Source organism: Oncorhynchus kisutch, linkage group LG18, assembly GCF_002021735.2.
Source record: "Oncorhynchus kisutch isolate 150728-3 linkage group LG18, Okis_V2, whole genome shotgun sequence".
Lineage (NCBI taxonomy): Eukaryota > Metazoa > Chordata > Actinopteri > Salmoniformes > Salmonidae > Oncorhynchus > Oncorhynchus kisutch.
The window spans coordinates 20,260,787-20,285,566 of record NC_034191.2 but is presented as its reverse complement, the minus strand read 5'-3'; the positions used below and the strand labels follow the sequence as shown (position 1 = coordinate 20,285,566).

The 24,780-nt window shown below is 41.7% G+C and overlaps 1 protein-coding gene across 1 annotated transcript in view; it reads left to right on the top strand.

The window, feature by feature from the left end:
• LOC109909253 (chloride channel protein 2) overlaps positions 1 to 24,780 on the top strand; it is a 64,337-nt gene that overhangs the window by 20,406 nt on the left and 19,151 nt on the right. Inside the window, exons 7-12 of the mRNA XM_031795514.1 lie at positions 5,907 to 5,985; positions 6,699 to 6,824; positions 12,391 to 12,475; positions 17,024 to 17,125; positions 17,438 to 17,522; positions 19,030 to 19,185. Coding sequence (XP_031651374.1) covers positions 5,907 to 5,985; positions 6,699 to 6,824; positions 12,391 to 12,475; positions 17,024 to 17,125; positions 17,438 to 17,522; positions 19,030 to 19,185 — 633 coding nt within the window. The remainder of the gene's footprint in view (positions 1 to 5,906; positions 5,986 to 6,698; positions 6,825 to 12,390; positions 12,476 to 17,023; positions 17,126 to 17,437; positions 17,523 to 19,029; positions 19,186 to 24,780) is intronic.

Sequence of the window (24,780 nt, the reverse complement as noted above, 5' to 3'; positions counted from 1 at the left end):
TCCAACTCAATTATCAAGTTTGCAGCCGACAGGGAGGAGGTGAGGGCCCTCGGAGTGTGGTGTCAGGAAAATAACCTCAACGTCAACAAAACATGGGAGATTATTGTGGACTTCAGGAAACAGCAGAGGGTGCACCCCCCTATCCACAACGACGGGACAGTAGTGGAGAGGGTAATACGTTTTTCGTTCCTCGGCATACACATCACGGACAAACTGAATTGGGCCACCCACACAGACAGCGTGGTGAAGAAGGCACAGCAGCCCCTCTTCAACCTCAGGAGACTGAAGAAATTTGGCTTGTCACCAAAAGCACTCACAAACTTTTACAGATGCACAATCGAGAGCACCCTGCCGGGCTGTATCACCGCCTGGTACGGCAACTGCTCCGCCCACAACCGTAAGGCTCTCCAGAGGGTAGTGAGGTCTGCACAACGCATCACCGGGGGCAAACTACCTGCCATCCAGGACACCTACACCACCCGATGTCACAGGAAGGCCATAAAGATCATCAAGGACAACAACCACCCGAGCCACTGCCTGTTCACCCCGCTACCATCCAGAAGGCGAGGTCAGTACAGGTGCATCAAAGCGGGGTCTGAGAGAATGAAAACAGGCCATCAGACTGTTAAACAGCTACCACTAACATTGAGTGGCTGCTGCCAACATACTGACTCAACTCCAGCCACTTTAATAATGTAAAAATGTATGATAAATGTATCACTAGCCACTTTAAACAATGCCACTTCATATAATGTTTACATACCCTACATTACTAATCTCATATGTATATACTGTACTCTATACCATCTACTGCATCTTGCCTATGCCGTTCTGTACCATCACTCATTCATATATTTTGATGTACATATTCTTCATTCCTTTACACTTGTGTGTATAAGGTAGTTGTTTTGGAATTGTTAGGTTAGATTACTCGTTGGTTATTACTGCATTGTTGGAACTAGAAGCACAAGCATTTCGCTACACTCACATTAACATCTGCTAACCATGTGTATGTGACAAATACATTTTGATTTGATTTGATTTTGTAGCCACTGATTGTGCAGTCAAACCAACTCCACTGTAATCGAGATGCTTAAATCCATAATTCACCTAACAGACTCCTCTCTCCCTAATGACAGAACTGTACTGTAGGTTAGTTTGTGTGTGTGTGTGTGTGTGTGTGTGTGTGTGTGTGTGTGTGTGTGTGTGTGTGTGTGTGTGTGTGTGTGTGTGTGTGTGTGTGTGTGTGTGTGTGTGTGTGTGTGTGTGTGTGTGTGTGTTTGAAAGGCTGGGGTGCGGGGGGAATCTTTGGAATCTTTGAGCCAAACCCCCAAGTCCCCTCAAGAGTTGACCACTCCTTTGCTGCATACTGTACGTTTGCCTGTCTATCTGTCCGTCTCCCCTTTAAACTTCTTAGGGCTGAGATCCCGCTATCGGGATCGATATGAAAACAGCCAGTGTAAGTGCAGGGGGTGCCAAATTCAAAACAACAGAAATCCCATCATTAAAATGACTCAAACATACAAGTATTTCACACCATTTTAAAGATACACTTCTTGTTAATCCCACCACAGTGTCCGATTTCAAATAGGCTTTACGGTGATAGCACCACAAACAATTATTTTAGGTCAGAGAGCCATGTCACAGAAAAACACAGCCATTTTTCCAGCCAAAGAGAGGAGTCACAAAAATCAGAAATAGAGAGAGAATTAATCACTAACCTTCGATGATTTTCATCAGATGACACTCATAGGACTTCATGTTACACAATACATGTATGTTTTGTTCGATAAAGTTCATATTTATATAAAAAAATCTCAGTTTACATTCAGTAGTTCCAAAAACATCTGGTGATTTTGCAGAGAGCCACATCAATTTACAGAAATACTCAATGTTGATGAAAATACAAGTGTTATATATGGAACTTTAGATACACTTCTCCTTAATGCAACCGTTGTGTCAGATTTCAAAAAAAGCTTTACGGAAAAAGCAGACCATGCAATTATCTGACTACGGCGCTCAGAGCCCAAAAAAGCCAAAAAGATATCCGCCATATTGTGCAGTCAACAGAAGTCAGAAATAACATTATAAATATTCACTTACTTTTGATGATCTTCATCAGAATGCACTCCCAGGAATCCCAGTTCCACAATAAATGTTTGTTTTGTTCGATAATGTCCATCATTTATGTCCAAATAGCTCCTTTTGTTAGCGCGTTTGGTAAACAAATCCAAACTCACGAAGCACGTTCACTATGAGCCAAAGTCAAAAGGTTCCGTTACAGTCCGTAGAAACATGTTAAACGAAGTATAGAATCAATCTTTAGGATGTTTTTAACATAAATCTTCAATGATGTTCCAACCGGAGAATTCCTTTGTCTGTAGAAATGCAATGGAACAGAGCTCGCTCTCACGTGAACGAGCGTCACGAGCTCAAGGCATTCTGGCAGACCTCTGACTCATTCCCCTCTCATTTGCCCCCACCTCACAGTAGAAGCATCAAGCAAGGTTCTAAAGACTGTTGACATCTAGTGGAAGCCTTAGGAAGTGCAACATGACCAATATCCCACTGTATCTTCAATAGGGAATGAGTTGAAAAACGACCAACCTCAGATTTCCCACTTCCTGGTTGGATTTTTCCTCAGGTTTTTGCCTGTCATATGAGTTCTGTTATACTCACAGACATCATTCATACAGTTTTAGAAACTGAGTGTTTTCTATCAAAATATACTAATAATATGTATATATTAGCAAATGGGACTGAGTAGCAGGTAGTTTACTCTGGGCACCTCTTGGCACCTTATTCATCCAAGCTACTCAATACTGCCCCCAGCCATAAGAAGTTCATATTTTCCTTCTCTCCCTCGGCTCCCTTTCGATTCTCTCCTTCCCTCATCCTCTCTCTCCTCCCCCCTCCTCTCTGTGTTGTACTGTACTGTATATGAATATGCCTCATTTTATGGCTTTTGTTTGCGATTCCACATGAATTACTCTTCCATCCATGCATTTGTTCATTCAACTATTACCTACAAAGTAATCATGTTTAGGAATTAACAATTTAGCGCTCTTGCAAAGCTAAAGAAATATAAATGCTTGCTTACTTTATTTGTCCTGGTAGTTGGAGAAGAATTCTTCATATTTCCTTGTTGTGACAGGAAAACTGAGGTGCGTTGGAGAGCACAATGTTTTAACTGTTCATGCCAACCTGTTGGTGTGAAATTGTATATTCCATGGTGAAATGCAACAGCTGTGACAGGGATATGTTGGGCTATACTTGCTGCTGCGCATGCTAATTGCTAACAGGCATTACTGAGGCCTGCCCTAGGGGAGGTCAGTGGGCTGACTTATTTATTTAAATCCAGTTGATATTGCTCTTCGTCCTGTTGACTATTTTGTAAATAATGTAGTAGCCTACTTTTCGTGCTTATTTATTCCCCATTTTTGCTCATAAAAGCCCTGACCTTGTGCAGAAAAATGTAGCATCATTGTCTGCCTCCTTCCACACTACTAGGCCTACATCCATCCTGACAACAGCCTACCTCGCAGGCTGTGTGTGTGTGTGTGTGTGTGTGTGTGTTTGAAAGGCTGGGGTGCGGGGGGAATCTTTGGAATCTTTGAGCCAAACCCCCAAGTCCCCTCAAGAGTTGACCACTCCTTTGCTGCATACTGTACGTTTGCCTGTCTATCTGTCCGTCTCCCCTTTAAACTTCTTAGGGCTGAGATCCCGCTATCGGGATCGATATGAAAACAGCCAGTGTAAGTGCAGGGGGTGCCAAATTCAAAACAACAGAAATCCCATCATTAAAATGACTCAAACATACAAGTATTTCACACCATTTTAAAGATACACTTCTTGTTAATCCCACCACAGTGTCCGATTTCAAATAGGCTTTACGGTGATAGCACCACAAACAATTATTTTAGGTCAGAGAGCCATGTCACAGAAAAACACAGCCATTTTTCCAGCCAAAGAGAGGAGTCACAAAAATCAGAAATAGAGAGAGAATTAATCACTAACCTTCGATGATTTTCATCAGATGACACTCATAGGACTTCATGTTACACAATACATGTATGTTTTGTTCGATAAAGTTCATATTTATATAAAAAAATCTCAGTTTACATTCAGTAGTTCCAAAAACATCTGGTGATTTTGCAGAGAGCCACATCAATTTACAGAAATACTCAATGTTGATGAAAATACAAGTGTTATATATGGAACTTTAGATACACTTCTCCTTAATGCAACCGTTGTGTCAGATTTCAAAAAAAGCTTTACGGAAAAAGCAGACCATGCAATTATCTGACTACGGCGCTCAGAGCCCAAAAAAGCCAAAAAGATATCCGCCATATTGTGCAGTCAACAGAAGTCAGAAATAACATTATAAATATTCACTTACTTTTGATGATCTTCATCAGAATGCACTCCCAGGAATCCCAGTTCCACAATAAATGTTTGTTTTGTTCGATAATGTCCATCATTTATGTCCAAATAGCTCCTTTTGTTAGCGCGTTTGGTAAACAAATCCAAACTCACGAAGCACGTTCACTATGAGCCAAAGTCAAAAGGTTCCGTTACAGTCCGTAGAAACATGTTAAACGAAGTATAGAATCAATCTTTAGGATGTTTTTAACATAAATCTTCAATGATGTTCCAACCGGAGAATTCCTTTGTCTGTAGAAATGCAATGGAACAGAGCTCGCTCTCACGTGAACGAGCGTCACGAGCTCAAGGCATTCTGGCAGACCTCTGACTCATTCCCCTCTCATTTGCCCCCACCTCACAGTAGAAGCATCAAGCAAGGTTCTAAAGACTGTTGACATCTAGTGGAAGCCTTAGGAAGTGCAACATGACCAATATCCCACTGTATCTTCAATAGGGAATGAGTTGAAAAACGACCAACCTCAGATTTCCCACTTCCTGGTTGGATTTTTCCTCAGGTTTTTGCCTGTCATATGAGTTCTGTTATACTCACAGACATCATTCATACAGTTTTAGAAACTGAGTGTTTTCTATCAAAATATACTAATAATATGTATATATTAGCAAATGGGACTGAGTAGCAGGTAGTTTACTCTGGGCACCTCTTGGCACCTTATTCATCCAAGCTACTCAATACTGCCCCCAGCCATAAGAAGTTCATATTTTCCTTCTCTCCCTCGGCTCCCTTTCGATTCTCTCCTTCCCTCATCCTCTCTCTCCTCCCCCCTCCTCTCTGTGTTGTACTGTACTGTATATGAATATGCCTCATTTTATGGCTTTTGTTTGCGATTCCACATGAATTACTCTTCCATCCATGCATTTGTTCATTCAACTATTACCTACAAAGTAATCATGTTTAGGAATTAACAATTTAGCGCTCTTGCAAAGCTAAAGAAATATAAATGCTTGCTTACTTTATTTGTCCTGGTAGTTGGAGAAGAATTCTTCATATTTCCTTGTTGTGACAGGAAAACTGAGGTGCGTTGGAGAGCACAATGTTTTAACTGTTCATGCCAACCTGTTGGTGTGAAATTGTATATTCCATGGTGAAATGCAACAGCTGTGACAGGGATATGTTGGGCTATACTTGCTGCTGCGCATGCTAATTGCTAACAGGCATTACTGAGGCCTGCCCTAGGGGAGGTCAGTGGGCTGACTTATTTATTTAAATCCAGTTGATATTGCTCTTCGTCCTGTTGACTATTTTGTAAATAATGTAGTAGCCTACTTTTCGTGCTTATTTATTCCCCATTTTTGCTCATAAAAGCCCTGACCTTGTGCAGAAAAATGTAGCATCATTGTCTGCCTCCTTCCACACTACTAGGCCTACATCCATCCTGACAACAGCCTACCTCGCAGGCTGTGTGTGTGTGTGTGTGTGTGTGTCTGTAAATGTAAACACACCTCTCCCTATGTGCTTACAGAATGAGTCGAGGAACATTGAGCTGTTATCAGTTGCCTGTGCTGTGGGGGTGAGCTGTGTTTTCGCTGCCCCTATAGGAGGTGAGTGGCACCAACATAACACTCACTGACTGATACACTGGCTGGGTCGGAGAAGGTTTACTTCTTCCCCCCTGTTAGCAGTTGATGTTAATCTTCAATAACACAGACCCCAAAGCAAATCAGGGGGAGAAAAAATGGTTTATTCAAATAGGACAGATCATAGATGTTATGCTGAGAGGTAGATGTTCATTCTCCCCTGACCTCATTGATTCTCTCCACAGAACAAAGGGACCGGATGTAGTTTTAGAACCCAGCCCTAGCCTGTGGTTGACCAATTAGAAATCCTTGCAATAAAACTGGGCCAATGGTCAAATAACAAGTATACTATTTCAGGCTCAATGACTAGAAAAATTCCTCCCACTTCTCTGACCCATCGATCAATAATTCCCTATTACAGAAAAAACACTATTTCCATGGTCCTCTCTTGACTTTTAGTCCTCTTGACTTTTAGTCCTCTTGACCTTTAGTCCTCTTCGTTGTGTATTTATCTTGGAAATAGTCTTACACCCGTCACTCCCCTGATTGGGGCATAGTTACTAATAATCTTCCTGTGTGTGTGTGTGTGTGTGTGTGTGTGTGTGTGTGTGTGTGTGTGTGTGTGTGTGTGTGTGTGTGTGTGTGTGTGTGTGTGTGTGTGTGTGTGTGTGTGTGTGTGTGTGTGTGTGTGTGTGTGTGTGTGTGTGTTTGTGTGTGCCTATGCGTGTGTGTGATAGGTTTGCTGTTCAGTATTGAGGCAATGTCTACTTTCTTCACTGTGAGGAACTACTGGAGAGGGTTCTTCGCTGCTACCGTCACTGCCTTCATGTACAGAGTTCTGGCCGTGTGGAACAGAGACGAGGGTAAGACATGTGTACCCAGCAAACTGGGAGCATTCCCAGACCATTAACTTATGTTATAGTTCGGGTTTTATCGAACATTAGGATGAGAACATCCTAAAAACATTCCAATAATGTTTTTGATAACCAAATGTTGTTTTTTAAGGTGTTTTAAATGTATTATACTTGGAATTTTCTCATAACGTTCAATAAAATGTTGTGTACAACATCTGTAACAACCACCGCAGAACATTCCCCAAACATTCTCATTAGGTTTCCAGGTAATGTAATAACACAATGTACAAGTACTTTTAAAACATACTGACACAACAAAATGTGAGAGCAATATAAATGGCTCTGAGAATATATTACGTGAACGTTCTGCTAATGTTGATGAAGATGTTATCAAAAACATGCAAAACAACAAGCAGGGAATATTCCCACTATGCTTTCATGAAGTTACAGTGTGACATTATGACATGATTATTCCAATAATGTTCCCTAAACATTCTTCAGCAATCATCTGCATTCAATTAAATTAGTTCTGAGAAAACATCACTGGAATATTTCACTAACATTAATGGGTATCCGAGACACCTATCCAGGCATAGGATCTTAATGGGACCAGTTTCTCACAGCAGGAAAATTATCTTGCAGCAACAGGAAATGTGAATTAATAAGTGGATTATGATTAATGAACATTTTTGTATGGGTTGATACATTTTTCATTAGGGAAAATCAAGTCTGACGTTTTAAACAAGAAACTTTAGAATAATTTTTCAACCTACAATATTCTTTCCAAAATATTCAGTTAATGTTGAGGGAGACATTACTACTAACACCTATAACAGCAAACAAGAAACATTCCTGTAATATTCAGTTAATGTTGAGGGAGACATTACTACTAACACCTATAACAGCAAACTTCTTGCAAGACTCTTATAAAATGATTCTGTAAGGTTATGACATGATGATCCAGAATTGTTCTAAAAACAAACTTCAACGATAATGGAAGTATTTCTCAAAGCATTGCTACAATGTTCTGCATCGCATTCGTAAAGTATTCAGACCCCTTGACTTTTTACACATTTTGTTACGTTACAGCCTTTAAAAAAATCATCATCAATCTACTGTACACACAAATACCCCATAATGACAAAAACAAAACCAAGTTTTTAGACATTCTTGCAAATGTATTACAAATAAAAAACTGAAATATTACATTTACATAAGTATTCAGACCCTTTACTCAGTAGTTAAGGCAGTGATTAAGCCTTAAGTCTTCTTGGGTATGACGCTACAAGCTTGGCACACCTGTATTTGGGGAGTCGCTGCACAGCTATTTTCGATCAATTTCAAGTCTGGGCTCTGGCTTGGCCAATCAAGGACATTCAGAGACTTGTCCCAAAGCCAGTCCTGCATTGTCCTGGCTGTGTGCTTAGGGTTTTTGTCCGGTTGGAAGGTGAACCTTCACCCAAGTCTGAGGTCCTGAGTGCACTGGAGCAGGTTTTCATCAATGATCTCTCTGTACTTTGCTCTGTTCATCTTTTCCTCGATCCTGACTAGTCTCCCAGTTCCTGCCGCTGAAAAACATCCCCACAGCATGATGCTGCCACCACCATTCTTCACTGTCGGGATGGTGCCAGGTTTCCTCCAGACGTGACGCTTGGCATTAAGGCCAAAGAGTTCAATCTTGATTTCATCAGACCAGAGAATCTCGTTTCTCATGGTCTAAGTCTTTAGGTGACTTTTGGCAAACTCCAAGCGGGCTGTCATGTGCCTTTTACTAAGGAGTGGCTTCCGTCTGGCCACTCTACCATATAGGCCTGATTGGTTGAGTGCTGCAGAGATGGTTGTCCTTCTGGAAGGTTCTCCCATCTCCACAGAGGAACTCTGGAGATCTGTCATAGTGACCATCGGGTTCTTGGTCACCTCCCTAACCAAGGCACATTATATTGATGTATAATGTAAAATTATTATATGAAGTTGCAAAACTTTTAAAGAAATGGCATTTCAATCTTCGTAAATCATTCTATTTTATTAGGATATTATCCAAAGAATGTTAATCAATTCACATTTTATTTGTCACATGCGCCAAATAAAACATGTGTAGTCTTTACCGTGAAATGCTTGCTTAAGATCCCTTTCCCAACAATGCAGAGTTAAAAAGTAAGAACATTTGCAGATAAGAATGTTAAATATTAACACAATAAATAACAATAACTTGGCTATAAACAAGGAGTACCAGTACCGAGTGAATGTGCAAGGATACGAGGTAGTTGACGTAATATGTACATGTAGGAAGGGGTAAAAGTGACTAGGCAATCAGGACAGATAATAAACAAGGCAACAATAAACATTACTTCCTCCATGAATGATGCCGTGCCCCCCTTGGGCCAATAAGTGTAAATTATGGAGCTCTATGGCAAGACGCATTATTCACCATCAGTTTTGTCCAAAATCAGGCCAGTAGTTTTCTGAGATATCTCGTGTGACTAACTTACAGTGGATTACTATAGCGCACCCCCCCCCCCCGGGCTAATTAGTGTAATATTTTAAATGCAGGATCTCTATGGCAAGATGCATCATTTACCAAAGTTTCGTCAGTATTGGGTCAGTGGTGTCTGAGATATAGGGTGGTTTAGCTAGACTCATATCCCTGAGCATACGTGCCAAATGTCATCATTCTGAGTCAAATAGATCAAGAGATGTGCCCGTTATAGCACCACCATGAATGTTCTTGCATAAGTTGAGTCTTGACAATATTTGCAACATGTGTACCAAATTTAATTATAATACGAATATCCTTGACTGATGTATATGGAAGTTGATAGACTTTTGAGATAATGGCCTTTGAATGTTTTGGTATGTACTGGAGAGCTCTTCTTTGTCTACACCCATTCAGCATCGTTCACACCCTCTTACTCTTTAGCTCCACCAATCTCTTTAAGGTTTGATCCAAGCTTTCTGTCCTAACAACAGCAGTCAAGCATCCAAGTTAACTGGGTAACAGTTGTTGTAGTGAAATTCTATTAAAATGGGCACTTGCACAGTGGAGTCTTTTGTTAAGAGATGTAGCTAGCTAGCTAAACATTGAACCATAGTCACAACTCATGATGTTATTACCATGCATGAATCTGCAGGTAGCTAACCAACCAGGTTAGCTAGCTAACATTAGGCTATAACAAGCAAAGCAAATGGCTCTGAGATATGACTAATAAGGTCATACGGGTAACGTTAGCTAGCTAGCTAACAGTACACTTTAACTTGAAATGAAAATACTTTATGTCAAAATTTGAAACGTGTAATATCTTCAAATTTAGCTAGCTAGACTTTCTTACCCGTCTGAAATCGGTGTTGATAGCCAGAGCGAATTTACTGGCTACGTCTATCAACAGTTGTCGCAGTGACATTCTATTGAAATGGATACTTGCATAGTGGAGTCTTTTGTTAAGACATGTAACGTTAACACACCCCATTCCGTACAAATGTGCGCAACCGCAACATTCAAATGAGGCTACAAAGAAAACGAATGATATTGTAGCGACTGTATTGACGTCAAAATCGGGGGTGTGAACTAGGTTTCTATTCAAGCGTTGATCGACATGGTAATGGCTCTATAGTATTGGAGAAAAGTTGAAAAAACTGACCCTCCGTTACATCTTGACGTGTCATGTCGTAACGTACAGCACGCATAAAGCAACTATTTCTGTCTTACCATCTCTCTCCACCAGGTGTAGCAATTCTATCATCCTTTAAAAACAAGAAATGGACAGTGACGGGGGGTAAGGGGGATACCTAGTAATTTTTTTCGTCATCATTGCATGCGATCATCATTCTCAAAGCCGCTGTTTACTTCTAAGATCACTTTAGCACCGCCCTAAAAACACGATTAAAATTTGTCACAAACCTTCAAATAGGTATGTAATGACACATTATATAAACTCTTTATAGTGTTTTATTTACCTTTTAGAGGCGATAAGGTGATAAGTTGGACAGATCGAGTGAAAAAAAGCAATTTTCTCACACGACATCTCTCCTTCTCACTATCACGCATTAGTTTTGCTTCCCCACCCGCAATTTTTAAAAAGACCCGACGGGGCTCATTGCCTGCTTGAATTATGCAGAAACGGGAAGCGTTTAAGTCATGTAATAGATTTTGTTGGAAAGGGGAGAAATTGTGCTTTACAATGGTATTGACATTACAGTTGATCTGGAAGTATTACATTTTTGGGGCGCTAAAATAAGGGCAATTGTACAGACCAAGGCGGTGTGCGAGTTTACGTTAGCTAGCTAGCTAGCCAAACAATTAACCATAATCCCAACTCGTGATGTTACTACCCTGCATGAATCTGCAGGTAGCTAACCAACCAGGATCAATGTTAGCTAGCTAACATTAGGCTATAACTAGCCAAGCTAATGCCTCTGAGATACGAATAATAAGATAATACGCTTAACATTAGCTAGCTAGCTAACAGTACACTTTAACTTGAAATGAAAATTACTTTGTCAAAATTAGAACATGTAATATCTGAAAATGTAGCTAGCTAGAATATCTTACCCGTATGCATCATGGTTGGATGCTTCTCCCTGTCACGGGTGCCATTGTTGCCTATAGTTTGAAGATGTAATCCGGAGACAGGTGTTTTCTCCATCTCCTTAGCTATCATACGCTAATTCCACTGATTTCAAAACTCGGTCCTCCAGAAAGTGGAGAGCAACACTTATGCAGCTCTACTAAGCAATATATATATATTTTTAAAAGCCGTGTTAGACAAGATTACCTACACATACTGACCAGCTCAAATAGACAAAATGTGTGCTATATGGCAGACCAATCCGAACTCCTCTCGGCATGTCCAGCCCACTCATTATCTCAGCAATCATGGCTAGCTGGAAAGTTGCTTGCTTTTTCTGTGGCTAAACCAACAAGGCTCTGTGGCTAAAACACATTTTGATATTAAAAAAAAATTCTTTAAAATGGCTCTCGTGTGAAGTAACATACGCCTAGTTTCCTGAAACGGGTCACATTTCTTTTGTGATGTCCCCACAATGTTCCCACCAGACTGTTACCACAACCTAATGAAACATTCTGGAAACCTTTAAAGAACAGACTATATGTTCTGGTAACATCCTTGCATTGTCAGGCTAATGTTTTATACGAACATTCTATAATCATCAGCACAACTGGACAGTCTGTGTTATGAGAACATTTGCCACAACATAACAACTGTTCTGGTAACTTTCATAGAACCAATTTTGGTTAGCTGTGTATACTGTATATTGCCTTAATAAAACATTGAGGTAAGGTCTGTATTGTATATAGCCCAGTGTTTCCCAAGCTCAGACCTCGGGACCCCAAGGGGTGCACATTTAGTTTTTTGACCTAGCACTACACAGCTGATTCAAATAATCAAAGCTTGATGATTAGTTGATTATTTGAATCAGCTGTGTAGTGCTGGGGCAAAAACCAAAACGTGCACCCAGGGGGGCCCCAGGACTGAGTTTGGGAAACACTGATATTTATCAAAACATTTTGATAACGATTAATCACTCTATTTCTCTCTCTCTATCCCTCTCTCCTACACAGTGACCATCACAGCTCTGTTGCCAACCAATTTCCGTCAGGACTTCCCCTTTGACCTCCAGGAGCTCCCAGCCTTCGCTGTCCTTGGGTGAGTCTAAGTTGTCCTCAATTAGCCAGTAAGCTCTTTGTTGCCTCTGTTAGCCAGTGTGCTCTTTGTTGCCTCTGTTAGCCAGTGTGCTCTTTGTTGCCTCTGTTAGCCAGTGAGCTCTTTGTTGCCTCTGTTAGCCAGTGAGCTCTTTGTTGCCTCTGTTAGCCAGTGAGCTCTTTGTTGCCTCTGTTAGCCAGTGTGCTCTTTGTTGCCTCTGTTAGCCAGTGAGCTCTTTGTTGCCTCTGTTAGCCAGTGAGCTCTTTGTTGCCTCTGTTAGCCAGTGAGCTCTTTGTTGCCTCTGTTAGCCAGTGTGCTCTTTGTTGCCTCTGTTAGCAAGTGTGCTCTTTGTTGCCTCTGTTAGCCAGTGTGCTCTTTGTTGCCTCTGTTAGCCAGTGTGCTCTTTGTTGCCTCTGTTAGCCAGTGAGCTCTTTGTTGCCTCTGTTAGCAAGTGTGCTCTTTGTTGCCTCTGTTAGCCAGTGTGCTCTTTGTTGCCTCTGTTAGCCAGTGTGCTCTTTGTTGCCTCTGTTAGCCAGTGTGCTCTTTGTTGCCTCTGTTAGCAAGTGTGCTCTTTGTTGCCTCTGTTAGCCAGTGTGCTCTTTTTTGCCTCTGTTAGCCAGTGTGCTCTTTGTTGCTTCTGTTAGCCAGTGTGCTCTTTGTTGCCTCTGTTAGCCAGTGTGCTCTTTGTTGCCTCTGTTAGCCAGTGAGCTCTTTGTTGCCTCTGTTAGCCAGTGAGCTCTTTGTTGCCTCTGTTAGCCAGTGAGCTCTTTGTTGCCTCTGTTAGCCAGTGAGCTCTTTGTTGCCTCTGTTAGCCAGTGAGCCCCCTGTTGCCTCTGTTAGCAAGTGAGCTCTTCGTTGCCTCTGTTAGCCAGTGAAAGCTGGTGTGAGTGTATAGGAGGATAGCCTCCTAATGTTAATCACCTAACATGGATAATTCAGCCAGTGAGGTGGTGCTTTTAGGACGTCTTATTTTAGCTTGCTGTTACCGTAGTAGAGTAGCCTCCAGGCTTACCACAAAACTGAATAGGACCAGAGCCCCCTCTCTTTCTCTCTCTATTTCCATCTCAGATGAAAGAAGAGCCCTTTGCTTAACTGTGTGGGCTCCCAAAGAGAAGAAAAATCTTTTTTTCTCCTCTTTCCTTCTTGTCTGGAGGATGTCCTCCCACTCAGCATCTGAGGAGTGGAGCTTTGACTCACAATCAAACAAAACAGCAGTCTTATCACACTTCTGTCTGTACTGGGTCTGAAGTTCAAATGTATGCAGATGATACAGTGATATATGTGCATGCAAAGAGCAAACAACAAGCTGCACAAGAACTCACTACTGTAATGGTCCAGGTTACAAAGTGGCTCTGTGACTCGTGTTTGCATCTCAATGTTTGTATGTTCTTCACAAAGAGGGCAACAGACGCTACTGAGCCAGATGTCTATGTGTCATTGGAGAAGCTCCAGGTGGTATCTGATTTTAAGTACCTTGGCATCATACTTGATTCCAACCTCTCCTTTAAAAAGCATGTGAAATAGGTCATTCAGATAACCAAATTCAACCTAGCTAATTTCCGATTTATATGAAATTGTTTGACTACAGAGGTAGCAAAACTGTACTTTAAATCTATGATACTCCCATTCTTGACATACTGCTTGACTAGTTGGGCCCAAGCTTGCTGTACAACATTAAAACCTATTCAGTCTGTCTACAAACAGGCTCTCAAAGTGCTTGATAGGAAGCCCAATAGCCATCATCACTGTTACATCCTCAGAAAGCATGAGCTCCTGAGTTGGGAAAAGCTTGTGCAATACACCGACGCATGTCTTGTATTCAAGATCCTAAATGGCCTGGCTCCCCCTCCACTCAGTATTTTTGTTAAACAGAAAACCCAAACATATGGCAGCAGATCCACAAGGTCTGCCATAAGAGGTGACTGTATAGTTCCCCTAAGGAAAAGCACCTTTAGTAAATCCGCTTTCTCTGTGAGAGCTTCCCATATCTGGAATACACTGCCATCAGACACACATAACTGCACCACCTATCACACTTTCACAAAATGTATGAATACATGGCTAAAGGTCAATCAGATTTGTGATCATGATCCCTAGCTGTGTGTTGCTGCTTTCCATGTTGTCTGTTGTCTGTAGCTTGTGAGGTGGAAACACTTTGTTGCTTTTCTGAATTTGTCTTGCTGCTTTTTGTCCTATGTTGCTCTGTCTGTATGCTATGTCTTGCTTGTCCTATGTTGCTCTGTCTGTATGCTATGTCTTGCTTGTCCTATGTTGCTCTGTCTGCATGCTATGTCTTGCTTGTCCTATGTTGCTCTGTCTGTATGCTATGTCTTGCTTGTCCTATGTTGCTCTGTCTGCATGCTATGTCTTGCTTGTCCTATGTTGCTCTGTCTGCATGCTATGTCTTGCTTGTCCTATGTTGCTCTGTCTGTATGCTATGTCTTGCTTGTCCTATGTTGCTCTGTCTGCATGCTATGTCTTGCTTGTCCTATGTTGCTCTGTCTGTATGCTATGTCTTGCTTGTCCTATGTTGCTCTGTCTGCATGCTATGTCTTGCTTGTCCTATGTTGCTCTGTCTGTATGCTATGTCTTGCTTGTCCTATGTTGCTCTGTCTGCATGCTATATCTTGCTTGTCCTATGTTGCTCTGTCTGCATGCTATATCTTGCTTGTTGCCACGCCCTGACCTTAGTTATCTTTGATTTCTTTATTATTTTGGTTAGGTCAGGGTTTGACAAGGGTGATATATATTGTTTTGACCTGTCTAGGTTTTTTGTATGTTTATGGTTTTTCCAGTCTAGGTGTTTTTATGTCTATGGTTGCCTGGATTGGTTCTCAATCAGAGGCAGCTGTTTATCGTTGTCTCTGATTGGGGACCATATTTAGGTAGCCATATTCATTGGGTATTTTGTGGGTTATTGTCTATGTGTAGTTGCATGTCAGCACGCAGTAGCGTCATTTTTGTTTGTTTAGTGCGCTTAATTAATTAAAGAACATGTATTCATATCACGCTGCGCCTTGGTCTCCTCACTATGACGAACGTGACACTTGTCCTATGTTGCTCTGTGTGTGCTCACTGCTCAATAATTGTCTATATTGTAATTGTTTTTAATAACCTGCCCAGGGACTGCGGTTGAAAATTAGCCGGCTGGCTAAAACCGCCACTTTTACTGAAACGTTGATTAATGTGCACTGTCCCCGTAAAAATAAAATAAACTCAAAGTAGGTCCGTGATTCAGTCAACTCTGAGAGAGAGAGAGAGTGAAATATCATCTATTCATCATTTATTCAGGAGTATTTAAAATATTTAATTGTGCAGGAACATGAATTTATGAGCATTCATATACAGTAATTGGCTGTAACTGAGGGGGAACTTTGAGCTGGGTGATATGAACAAAATCCATATTGTGATAAATGTAACTATTTGCTTTAACAGTAAATACAACGACAAACAACAAAGTTAACGTTTTTGTGGCAGGGCTGTAGACATGTTTTTTCCAGTGTCAAGTAGGACAACTGAGATGGTAGCCTATGGTTAAAAAAGTCAGCTATTTCATCTAACATATCCAAGGAATGCATGATTGATATTTTGATGTGTAACCTGATTTCTTTTTGGCTATATAACCATGTAGGTTAATTGATTAATCTATCAGTAAATATAGGTTAATGTTCTAAAACAACTTTCCAGTTTGATGTAGGCCATTTCTATTCACTGAAAATGTCGTGTTCTGCTCTGCGAGTGCATCAAAACCATACTACGGCCTACACTGATCAATGGTCATACAGTGCATTCGGAAAGTATTCAGACCCCTTTCCAAATCATGTCCAGTCAATTGAATTTACCACAAATGGACTCCAATCAAGTTGTAGAAACATCTCAAGGATGATCAATGGAAACAGGATGCACCTGAGCTCAATTTCAAGTCTCCTAGCAAAGGGTCTGAATACTTCTGAAAATAAAGTATGTTTTTATTTTTATACATTTGCAAAAATGTCTAAAAACCTGTTTTTGCCTTATCATTATGGGCTATTGTGTGTAGATTGATGAGGATCATTTTTTATTTCATCAATTTTAAAATGTGGAAAAAGTCTTGGGGTCTTGATACTTTCCGAATGCACTGTATACTTGTACATCTCTCTCTCTCCTCGCATAATGGGGTGAGGGAATGAGAGTCTCCCACAGCAGCCGACAGCGAAACGGGACAGGCAGATCAACACAATGCAGGAATCAACACAATGTATAGGCTATTACTATTGACCAAATAATGATTTTAGAACAATCTACTGGAACGTTGTGTAGCAAAGTCACTGAACATGCGGGTGTCAGTAATTTTCAGTTCATCGTCCCAGCTCTAGGCTCTGCTACCACTTGGTTCTGGTGGCTGGAGAAACTCTGCCTCTCTGTCCTACTGTAACTTCCACTAAGTGGACACATACTTGTGTACTTACTTAAAACACAAGCTTATATAAACAGATCTCTCTCTCTTTCTACACCTGTCTTTTTCTCCTTTTAATCTCACCCTCCTCCCTCCCCACTCTTCTCTCGCCACAGTATTGCCAGTGGTCTTGGCGGGGCGTTGTTTGTCTGCCTGAACAGACAGATAGTCCAGTTAATCAGGAACCAGAAGACCATCAAAAAGTTTCTCATGAAGAAGTAAGTCATCAACATCAGACAGTGGCCCCTACTGGGTCCTAGAGAGAGTACCTGTATCCCGATGTGTGTCTCTCTCCTCTCTCTCTCCACTCCCTCTCAACCTCCCTCTCTCTACTCTACCTCTCACCCTCCCTATTTGCTCTTCTCCCTCCCTCCCTCCCTCCCTCCCTCCCTCCCTCCCTCCCTCCCTCCCTCCCTCCCTCCCTCCCTCCCTCCCTCCCTCCCTCCCTCCCTCCCTCCCTCCCTCCCTCCCTCCCTCCCTCCCTCCCTCCCTCCCTCCCTCCCTCCCTCCCTCCTCTTCTCTCCTCTCAGGCGTCTGCTGTACCCAGCCCTGGTCACTCTGCTTGTGTCTACGCTAACGTTTCCCCCAGGCTTCGGACAGTTCATGGCAGCCAAGGTTAGTTTAGTTCCACCCTTCCAAACCATGGCCAGTGGGTTGTTGTGGATAACACAGGTGAAATCAGAGGAGAGTTGATAGTTAGAAACACAGATAAGTACTGGTGTGTATGTGTGTGTGTGTGTGTGTGTGTGTGTGTGTGTGTGTGTGTGTGTGTGTGTGTGTGTGTGTGTGTGCGCGGCTTCATTGCAAGTGTTTGATGAGAGCAGTGTCATTTGGCTTCAATTACATGAGGAGAGAGAGCGAGAGAGGATGGAGGTGTGTGTGTCAGTCTACACGTGTGTGCGCTTGTAGAGATGGTTTAGGGGTGACTAATGTATATGCCTCTCTGATTAAATTCCTCTCATCTGTGAAATTTTAGCAATTAACAGCAGAAAATGCAGCGTATCCTCCGGCCTAACACACACATACACACAATCACACATTTACATAGAGGCACAGTCTCTCCCTACATCTAATTGTTTTCTTCCTATGTCTTCCTGCCCCCCCCCCCCCCCTTCCCTCTCTCTGTAATGTGAGGGGGAGTGAAACTCTTGGTGTAGTTCTGCTGTTGATTCTAGGGATGTGACAAATAGATTTAGATTCTTAACGTTTAAACTGCAATTTTTATTTTTGCTTAAACAATAAAAAATCATAAAGATTAGAAGAAATGATTTTTTTTTAATTACAATTCCATGTACAGATAAATAGTTAAGCAGTTAGATTAAACAACTCCTTTGTAAGATACATTTTTTGAAACATGTATGGAAATGGTGAATTAACACTCCTCAGTTAGCAGGCTCAAGCAAGCTAAAACCCACATGGTAGCAAAAACTAACTAGCAGAAATTGTTAAAAGTTAGAAATGATTTAAACACTTTGCTGGAGGCTACTAATTAATAGTTAACAAATAATCATGCATGTCATATAAAATATATTCACCCCACCCAGTATTGTAATCAAAACCAGAAAGCATAGTCCTTGGCTCAGACAGTATAGTAGTGTGGGCTCAGTAGCATCTCATTAGGGTGCAAGATCTTGAGAATCAGCTGTACATGTGATGGAAGAATGCACTGTGCATGCAGAGGTTGCAATTCCATTGAATTGGGGAAAGTTTAACCAAAATATGACATAGACCTAGAATTGCCTTGTGTATCCCACAATAAATTCACTGTCACAAGCTAATGTGTTTGATGAATTTAAGCAAAATTCCCCAAATTCCCATGGAAAAATTCCAGAAATTTACCAGAAAGTTTATGACCCTTTTCAACCCTATCCCCTAGCACCTACTCCATGGCACTTCATGTAGATTGGGATAGCACTAATGTAATAGCTTCTCCTTTCCCTCTGAAAGGAATAATTTGTGCTGTGTTGCTTATACCTATCCAATCATATCTTTCATATCTGCTTCAATGCTTTGGGTAGGAGCTTGGGACCAATATGGGATATATAAAACATGACATAAATGCCTGCTGACTTTAGGCCTCCATCTGTCTGATATGATGTCACTTCCTGTTTCCCCCATGCAGCTGACCCAGATGGAGTCCCTGGAGACGTTGCTAGACAACCAGACATGGTCTAAGCAGGGCATACCCGAGGAGTTTGACAGCAACAGCCTCTCCCAGGCCTGGAAACACCCCCAGGTCAACGTCTTCGTCACCCTCACCCTCTTTGTCGTCATGAAGGTAGGCACACAGGAGCCTAACCTTTCTCCTGTTAGTGGTCTTGAAGGAAAGGAGTTAAAGAAACAATTTGACCATCCAAAACTGCTTAAAAGTCCTGTCCTGTCCTCTTGTCCCATCCCTCTCTCCTCTGTCCTAAAATCAGACACCTTTACCTTCACTCCTCTGATGGTGCTGTCCCATCCCAACCCCTCTGTTCTTCCAATGTCACTTCCAAGGTTGACACAGCCAATTTTGTGTGTGTGTAAGCAGCACTGCTAACTAGACAGTAATTTCTATGCAATCAAATCACATTTTATTGGTCACATACACGTGTTTATCCAGTGTTATTGCGAGTGTAGCGAAATGCTTGTGCTTCTAGTTCCGATAGTACAGCAATATTTAGCAAGTAATATCGAACAATTTCACAACAAATACCTAATACACACAAATCTGAGTAAAGGAATGGAATAAGAATATATAAATATATGGATGAGCAATTTCAGAGCAGCGTAGGCTAAGATACAGTAGATAGTATAGAATACAGTATATACATATGAGTTGAGTTATGAAAAATATATACATTTTATTATAGTGGCATTATTAAAGTGACTAGTGTTCCATTTATTAAAGTGGCCAATGATTTCAAGTCATGCTAGTGATGGCTATTTAACAGTCTGATGGCCTTGAGATAGAAGCTGTTTTTCAGTCTCTCGGTCCCAGCTTTGATGCACCTGTACTTTCCTCACCTTCTGGATGGTAGCGGGGTGAACAGGCAGTGGCTCGGGTGGTTGTTGTCCTTGAGGATCTTTTTGGCCTTCCTGTGACATCTGGTGTCCTGGCGGGCAGGTAGCCCCCTGTGATGCGTTGTGCAGACCGCACCACCCTCTCGAGAGCCCTGCAGTTGTGGGTGGTGCAGTTGCCGTACCAGGTGGTGATACAGCATGCAGGATGCTCGCTGTGCTTCTGTAAAAGTTTTAGGTGACAGGCTTAATTTCTTCAGCCTCCTGAGGTTGAAGAGGCGCTGTTGCGTCTTCTTAACCACACTCTCTGTGTGGGTGGTCCATTTCAGTTTGTCAGTGATATACCTAAAACTTTCCACCTTCTCCACTGCTGTCCCGTCGATGTGGATAGGGGGGTGCTCCCCCGCTGTTTCGTGAAGAATAAGGCTTGCTCTGAAGGGTCAGCGTTGTTTGCTACCTAGGAAGTCCAGGATCCAATTGCACAGGGCTGGGTTCAGACCCAGGGCCTCGAGCATAATGATGAGCTTGGAGAGTACTATTGTGTGGAATGCTGAGCTATAGTCAATGAACAGTATTCTGACCCATTGGGGCGGTAAGCAAATTGAAGTGGGTCTAGGGTGACAGGTAAGGTGGAGGTGATATGATCCTTGACTAGTCTCTCAAAGCACTTCATGATGACCGGAGTGAGTGCCTACAGGATAATAGTTCAATTATCTTTGCATTCTTGGGTACAGGAACAATGCTGGCCATTTTGAAGCATGTGGGTGCGGCAGATTGGCATAGGGAGAAATTGAATATTTCCGTAAACGCACCAGCAAGCTGGTCTGTGCATGCTCTGAGGACCTGGTTAGGGATGCCGTCTAGGCCGGCAGCCTTGCGAGAGTAAACACATTTAAATGTCTTACTCACGTCGGCCACAGAGAAGGAGCGCAAACAGTCCTTGGTAGCTGGCCTCGTCGGTGGCACTGTGTTGTCCTCAAAGCAGACAAAGAACGTGTTTAGCTTGTCTGGAACAAGACGTCGGTGTCCGTGACGTGGCTGGTTTTCCTTTTGTAGTCCGTGATTGTCTGAGCCATTGAATTGCGACTCCACTTTGTCTCAATACTGACATTTTGCCTGTTTTATTACCTTGCGGAGGGAATGACTACTTAGTTAGTATACGGCCATATTCCCTGTCACCTTGCCATGGTTAAATGTGGTGGTTCGTGCTTTCAGTTTTGCGTTAATGCTGCCATCTATCCACGGTTTCTGGTTAGGGTAGCTTTTGATAGTCACAGTGGGTACAATATATTCTCTACACTTCTTGATAAACTCAGTAACCGTCTCAGTGTACACGTCCATAATATTCTCAGAAGCTACCCGGAACATATCCCAGTCCGCGTGATCAAAACAATCTTGAAGCGTGGATTCCGATTGGTCAGACCAGCGTTGAATAGTCCTTATCACAAAGTTTCTGCTTATAGGAAGGGAGGATAATTAAAAAAATATATATATATTTCACCTTTATTTAACCAGGTAGGCTAGTTGAGAACACCTTTATTTAACCAGGTAGGCTAGTTGAGAACACCTTTATTTAACCAGGTAGGCTAGTTGAGAACACCTTTATTTAACCAGGTAGGCTAATTGAGAACAAGTACTCATTTGCAACTGCAACCTGGCCAAGATAAAGCAAAGCAGTTTGACACATACAACAACACAGAGTTACACTTGGAATGAACAAACATACAGTCAATAATACAGTAGAAAAAGTCTATATACAGCATGTGCAAATGAGGTAGGATAAGAGGTAAGGCAATAAATAGGCCATGGTGGCAAAGTAATTACAATATACCAATTAAACACTGGAATGGTAGAATGTGCAGAAGATTAATGTGTAAGTAGAGATACTGGGGTGCAAAGGAGCAAGATAAATAAATAAGTTGGATGGGCTATTTACAGATTGGCAATGTACAGGTGCAGTGATCTGCGAGCTGCTCTGACATCTGGTGCTTAAAGCTAGTGAGGGAGGTATGAGTCTCCAGCTTCAGTGATTTTTGCAGTTCGTTCCAGTCATTGGCAGCAGAGAACTGGAAGGAAAGGCGGCCAAAGTAAGAATTGGCTTTGGGGGTGACCAGTGAGATATACCTGCTGGAGCAGGAAAATGGAGTCGTGGTCTGATTTGCTGAAAGGATGGTGGGGGAGGACATTGTATGAATGACGGAAGTTAGAGCAACAATGGTCCCGTGTTTTTTCAGCGCGAGTGCTACATTCAATATGCCAATATAATTTAGGTAGTATCGGCTTGAGGGGGGATATACATGGCTGTGACAATAACCGAAGAGAATTCTCTAAGGAGATAATAAGGTCGGCATTTGATTGTGAGGTATTCTAGGTCAGGTGAACAAAAGGAATTGAGTTCCTGTATGTTATTACAATTACAACATGAGTCGTTAATCATGAAATATACACCCCCGTGCTTCTTCTTCCCGGAGAGATGTTAATTCCTTTCAGCACGATGCACTGAGAGTCATGTTTCCGTGAAACAGTGTATGTTACAATCCCTGATGTCTCTCTGGAAAGCAACCCTTGCCCTGATCTCGTCAACTTTGTTATCTAGGGACTGAACATTAGCGAGTAATATACTTGAAAGAAGTGGGCGGTGTGCGCACCTCCTAAGTCTCACTAGAAGACCGCTCTGAATCTCCTCCGGGGGCATTGTTTTTGGTCGGCCTCTTGAATCAGTTCCAATGCCCTGGCTGGTGCGAACCAAGGATCCGCTTCGGGAAAGTCGTATACCTGGTCGTAATGCTGGTGAGTTACCACTGCTCTGATATCCAATAGTTCTTCCCGGCTGTATGTAATAACACATACCATTTTCTGGGCTAACAATGTAAGAAATAATACATTAAAAAAGCAAAATACTGCAAAGTTACCTAAGGACTAGAAGCGAGGTGGGCCTCTCTGTCGGCTCCATCTTGGTCTCTTATGCTGAATCAGAGCTGGAAAATGCAACATTACCTGTTTATCTTTAGTTATACTGTTAAAGACCTTTAAACATCCCAACTAGCCCACAGTGTTACCTGGAAACAGAGATGGTAGTTGCTATGTAATAACACAGAATCTGTGCTGGAAAATGCATCTCTACTTGTTTCTCTTTTGTTGTATCCCTTCACCATTACAAATATAACATAACAGTGACACGTCCTATGCAAATATATGCACAATATATGACTAAGGATTTATATGGCAATTCAGTGGCATGCTGTATCCCCAGGCATACATTTTTCCAGTATTTTTAAAATATATTTGTAGATTTGTATTATTTAAGACAATGGATGCCATGTCCATTTAAAAAAAGGTTTTGTGATTTCCAATAAGTAGGTACAACTACTGTAAATGATTATGTGTGCATAAATGACCAGATGAAGAGCGCCAGTCCATGTTCCCTGGATCAACAGGTGACAACAAATAAATCCAGTGAAATATCACAGTGCAATCGCAACAAAAGTGACATAGTATTCAAAGTGACATAGTAAAGGAATAAAATAAGTGACATTGTAAAAGTACACAAAACAGAAGAGGAAAAAAAGACCAATAGGCATATACTATGGACATTGTTTGTGCTTAGAGTGGAATAACTACAGTGCAGTAGCAGCATATACTTCAATTATAATTCTATCTACATAGTGGAGTTAGGTGACATACCTATTGCATTGGTCCGTATAAGACTAAAGTGGGCTGGTTTTGAGATAGGTGGTCCGAGACTTAATGTTGAATCCTATCCCCTGTGCACCACCTTCTCCCGCCTTCCATTGGAGGCCCCTTTCAGGTAAAGGGCGACCTGTATCTGGACCTCTTGTCCGTGGCATCCAGGGGTGCAGGGTTCTTTCTAATGGCTCCTATACACAAAGAATGAACATTTAGTTACTTTTCAATTGCACCAGGTCTCACGCAACGAGTTTAAAAAATGTACTGAAAAGTAACACATTTAATAATAACAAAACTAACTGTGAAGCATAGTCTTTAGAAACAAGCCTTTGAAACAGGCCTTATCCCCTGCACCAGTCCAGGTTGTGGCAATGGCAAGCATGTTTGACAAAATGCAATGTAGCATCTTCCACACTGTTAAATTCAGGTCCTTGACACCCTTTACTACTGTTTCCTATAGTTAAAGACCACCAGTTGTAAACATAGCCTAGCTAGACACTTCTAGTTACAAACATCTATGTCCACAATTTTAGCCAGTCAATAAGAGATTCTATGCAGCTACAAAAATACACAACATACATATATTAGTAGAGCGATTTCCCATTTTGAAATGGTTTTCAGTTGGCTAGATGGACAGTGTGATGCATTTACCATGAATGCTAGCTATCTACGTTAGCTTTGAAAGCATGCCATGACACAAACTGTTGACTAGCCTAGCTAATGCTAAAGCTTAGTCGCTTACCTTTCGACCGAAGATTACTTTTATGGACTGGATGAGGCAACAAGGTTTTTCATCCTTGAGGCCATCTCGGAAAAACATCCGATATCAATCATTTTTCTGCCTTTGTCTTTCATGAACGACCCTATAATTCAATATCTAGATATAGTTCTCTTTCGGGCCTGACATCATTAATAGTATTATTTATTAATAGCATTCTAGCTACATTATTAATAGCATTCTAGCTACATTATTAGCAGAGCTATGGCTGGATAAAGCTACCTCTTTTCATTTATTTTATTTCAGCTTTATTTAACCAGGTAGGGCAGTTTCAATCTATGGCCGGCTTGATGAGAGAAAGAGAGCTACGTGCATGACATTTTTTTCCGGAGAAAGCACAATCATGTGATCAGGTCTAATGAGGTTGCACAGTGAAAGAAGAAGAAGGCTGGCCCAGGCCTACCAATCGTT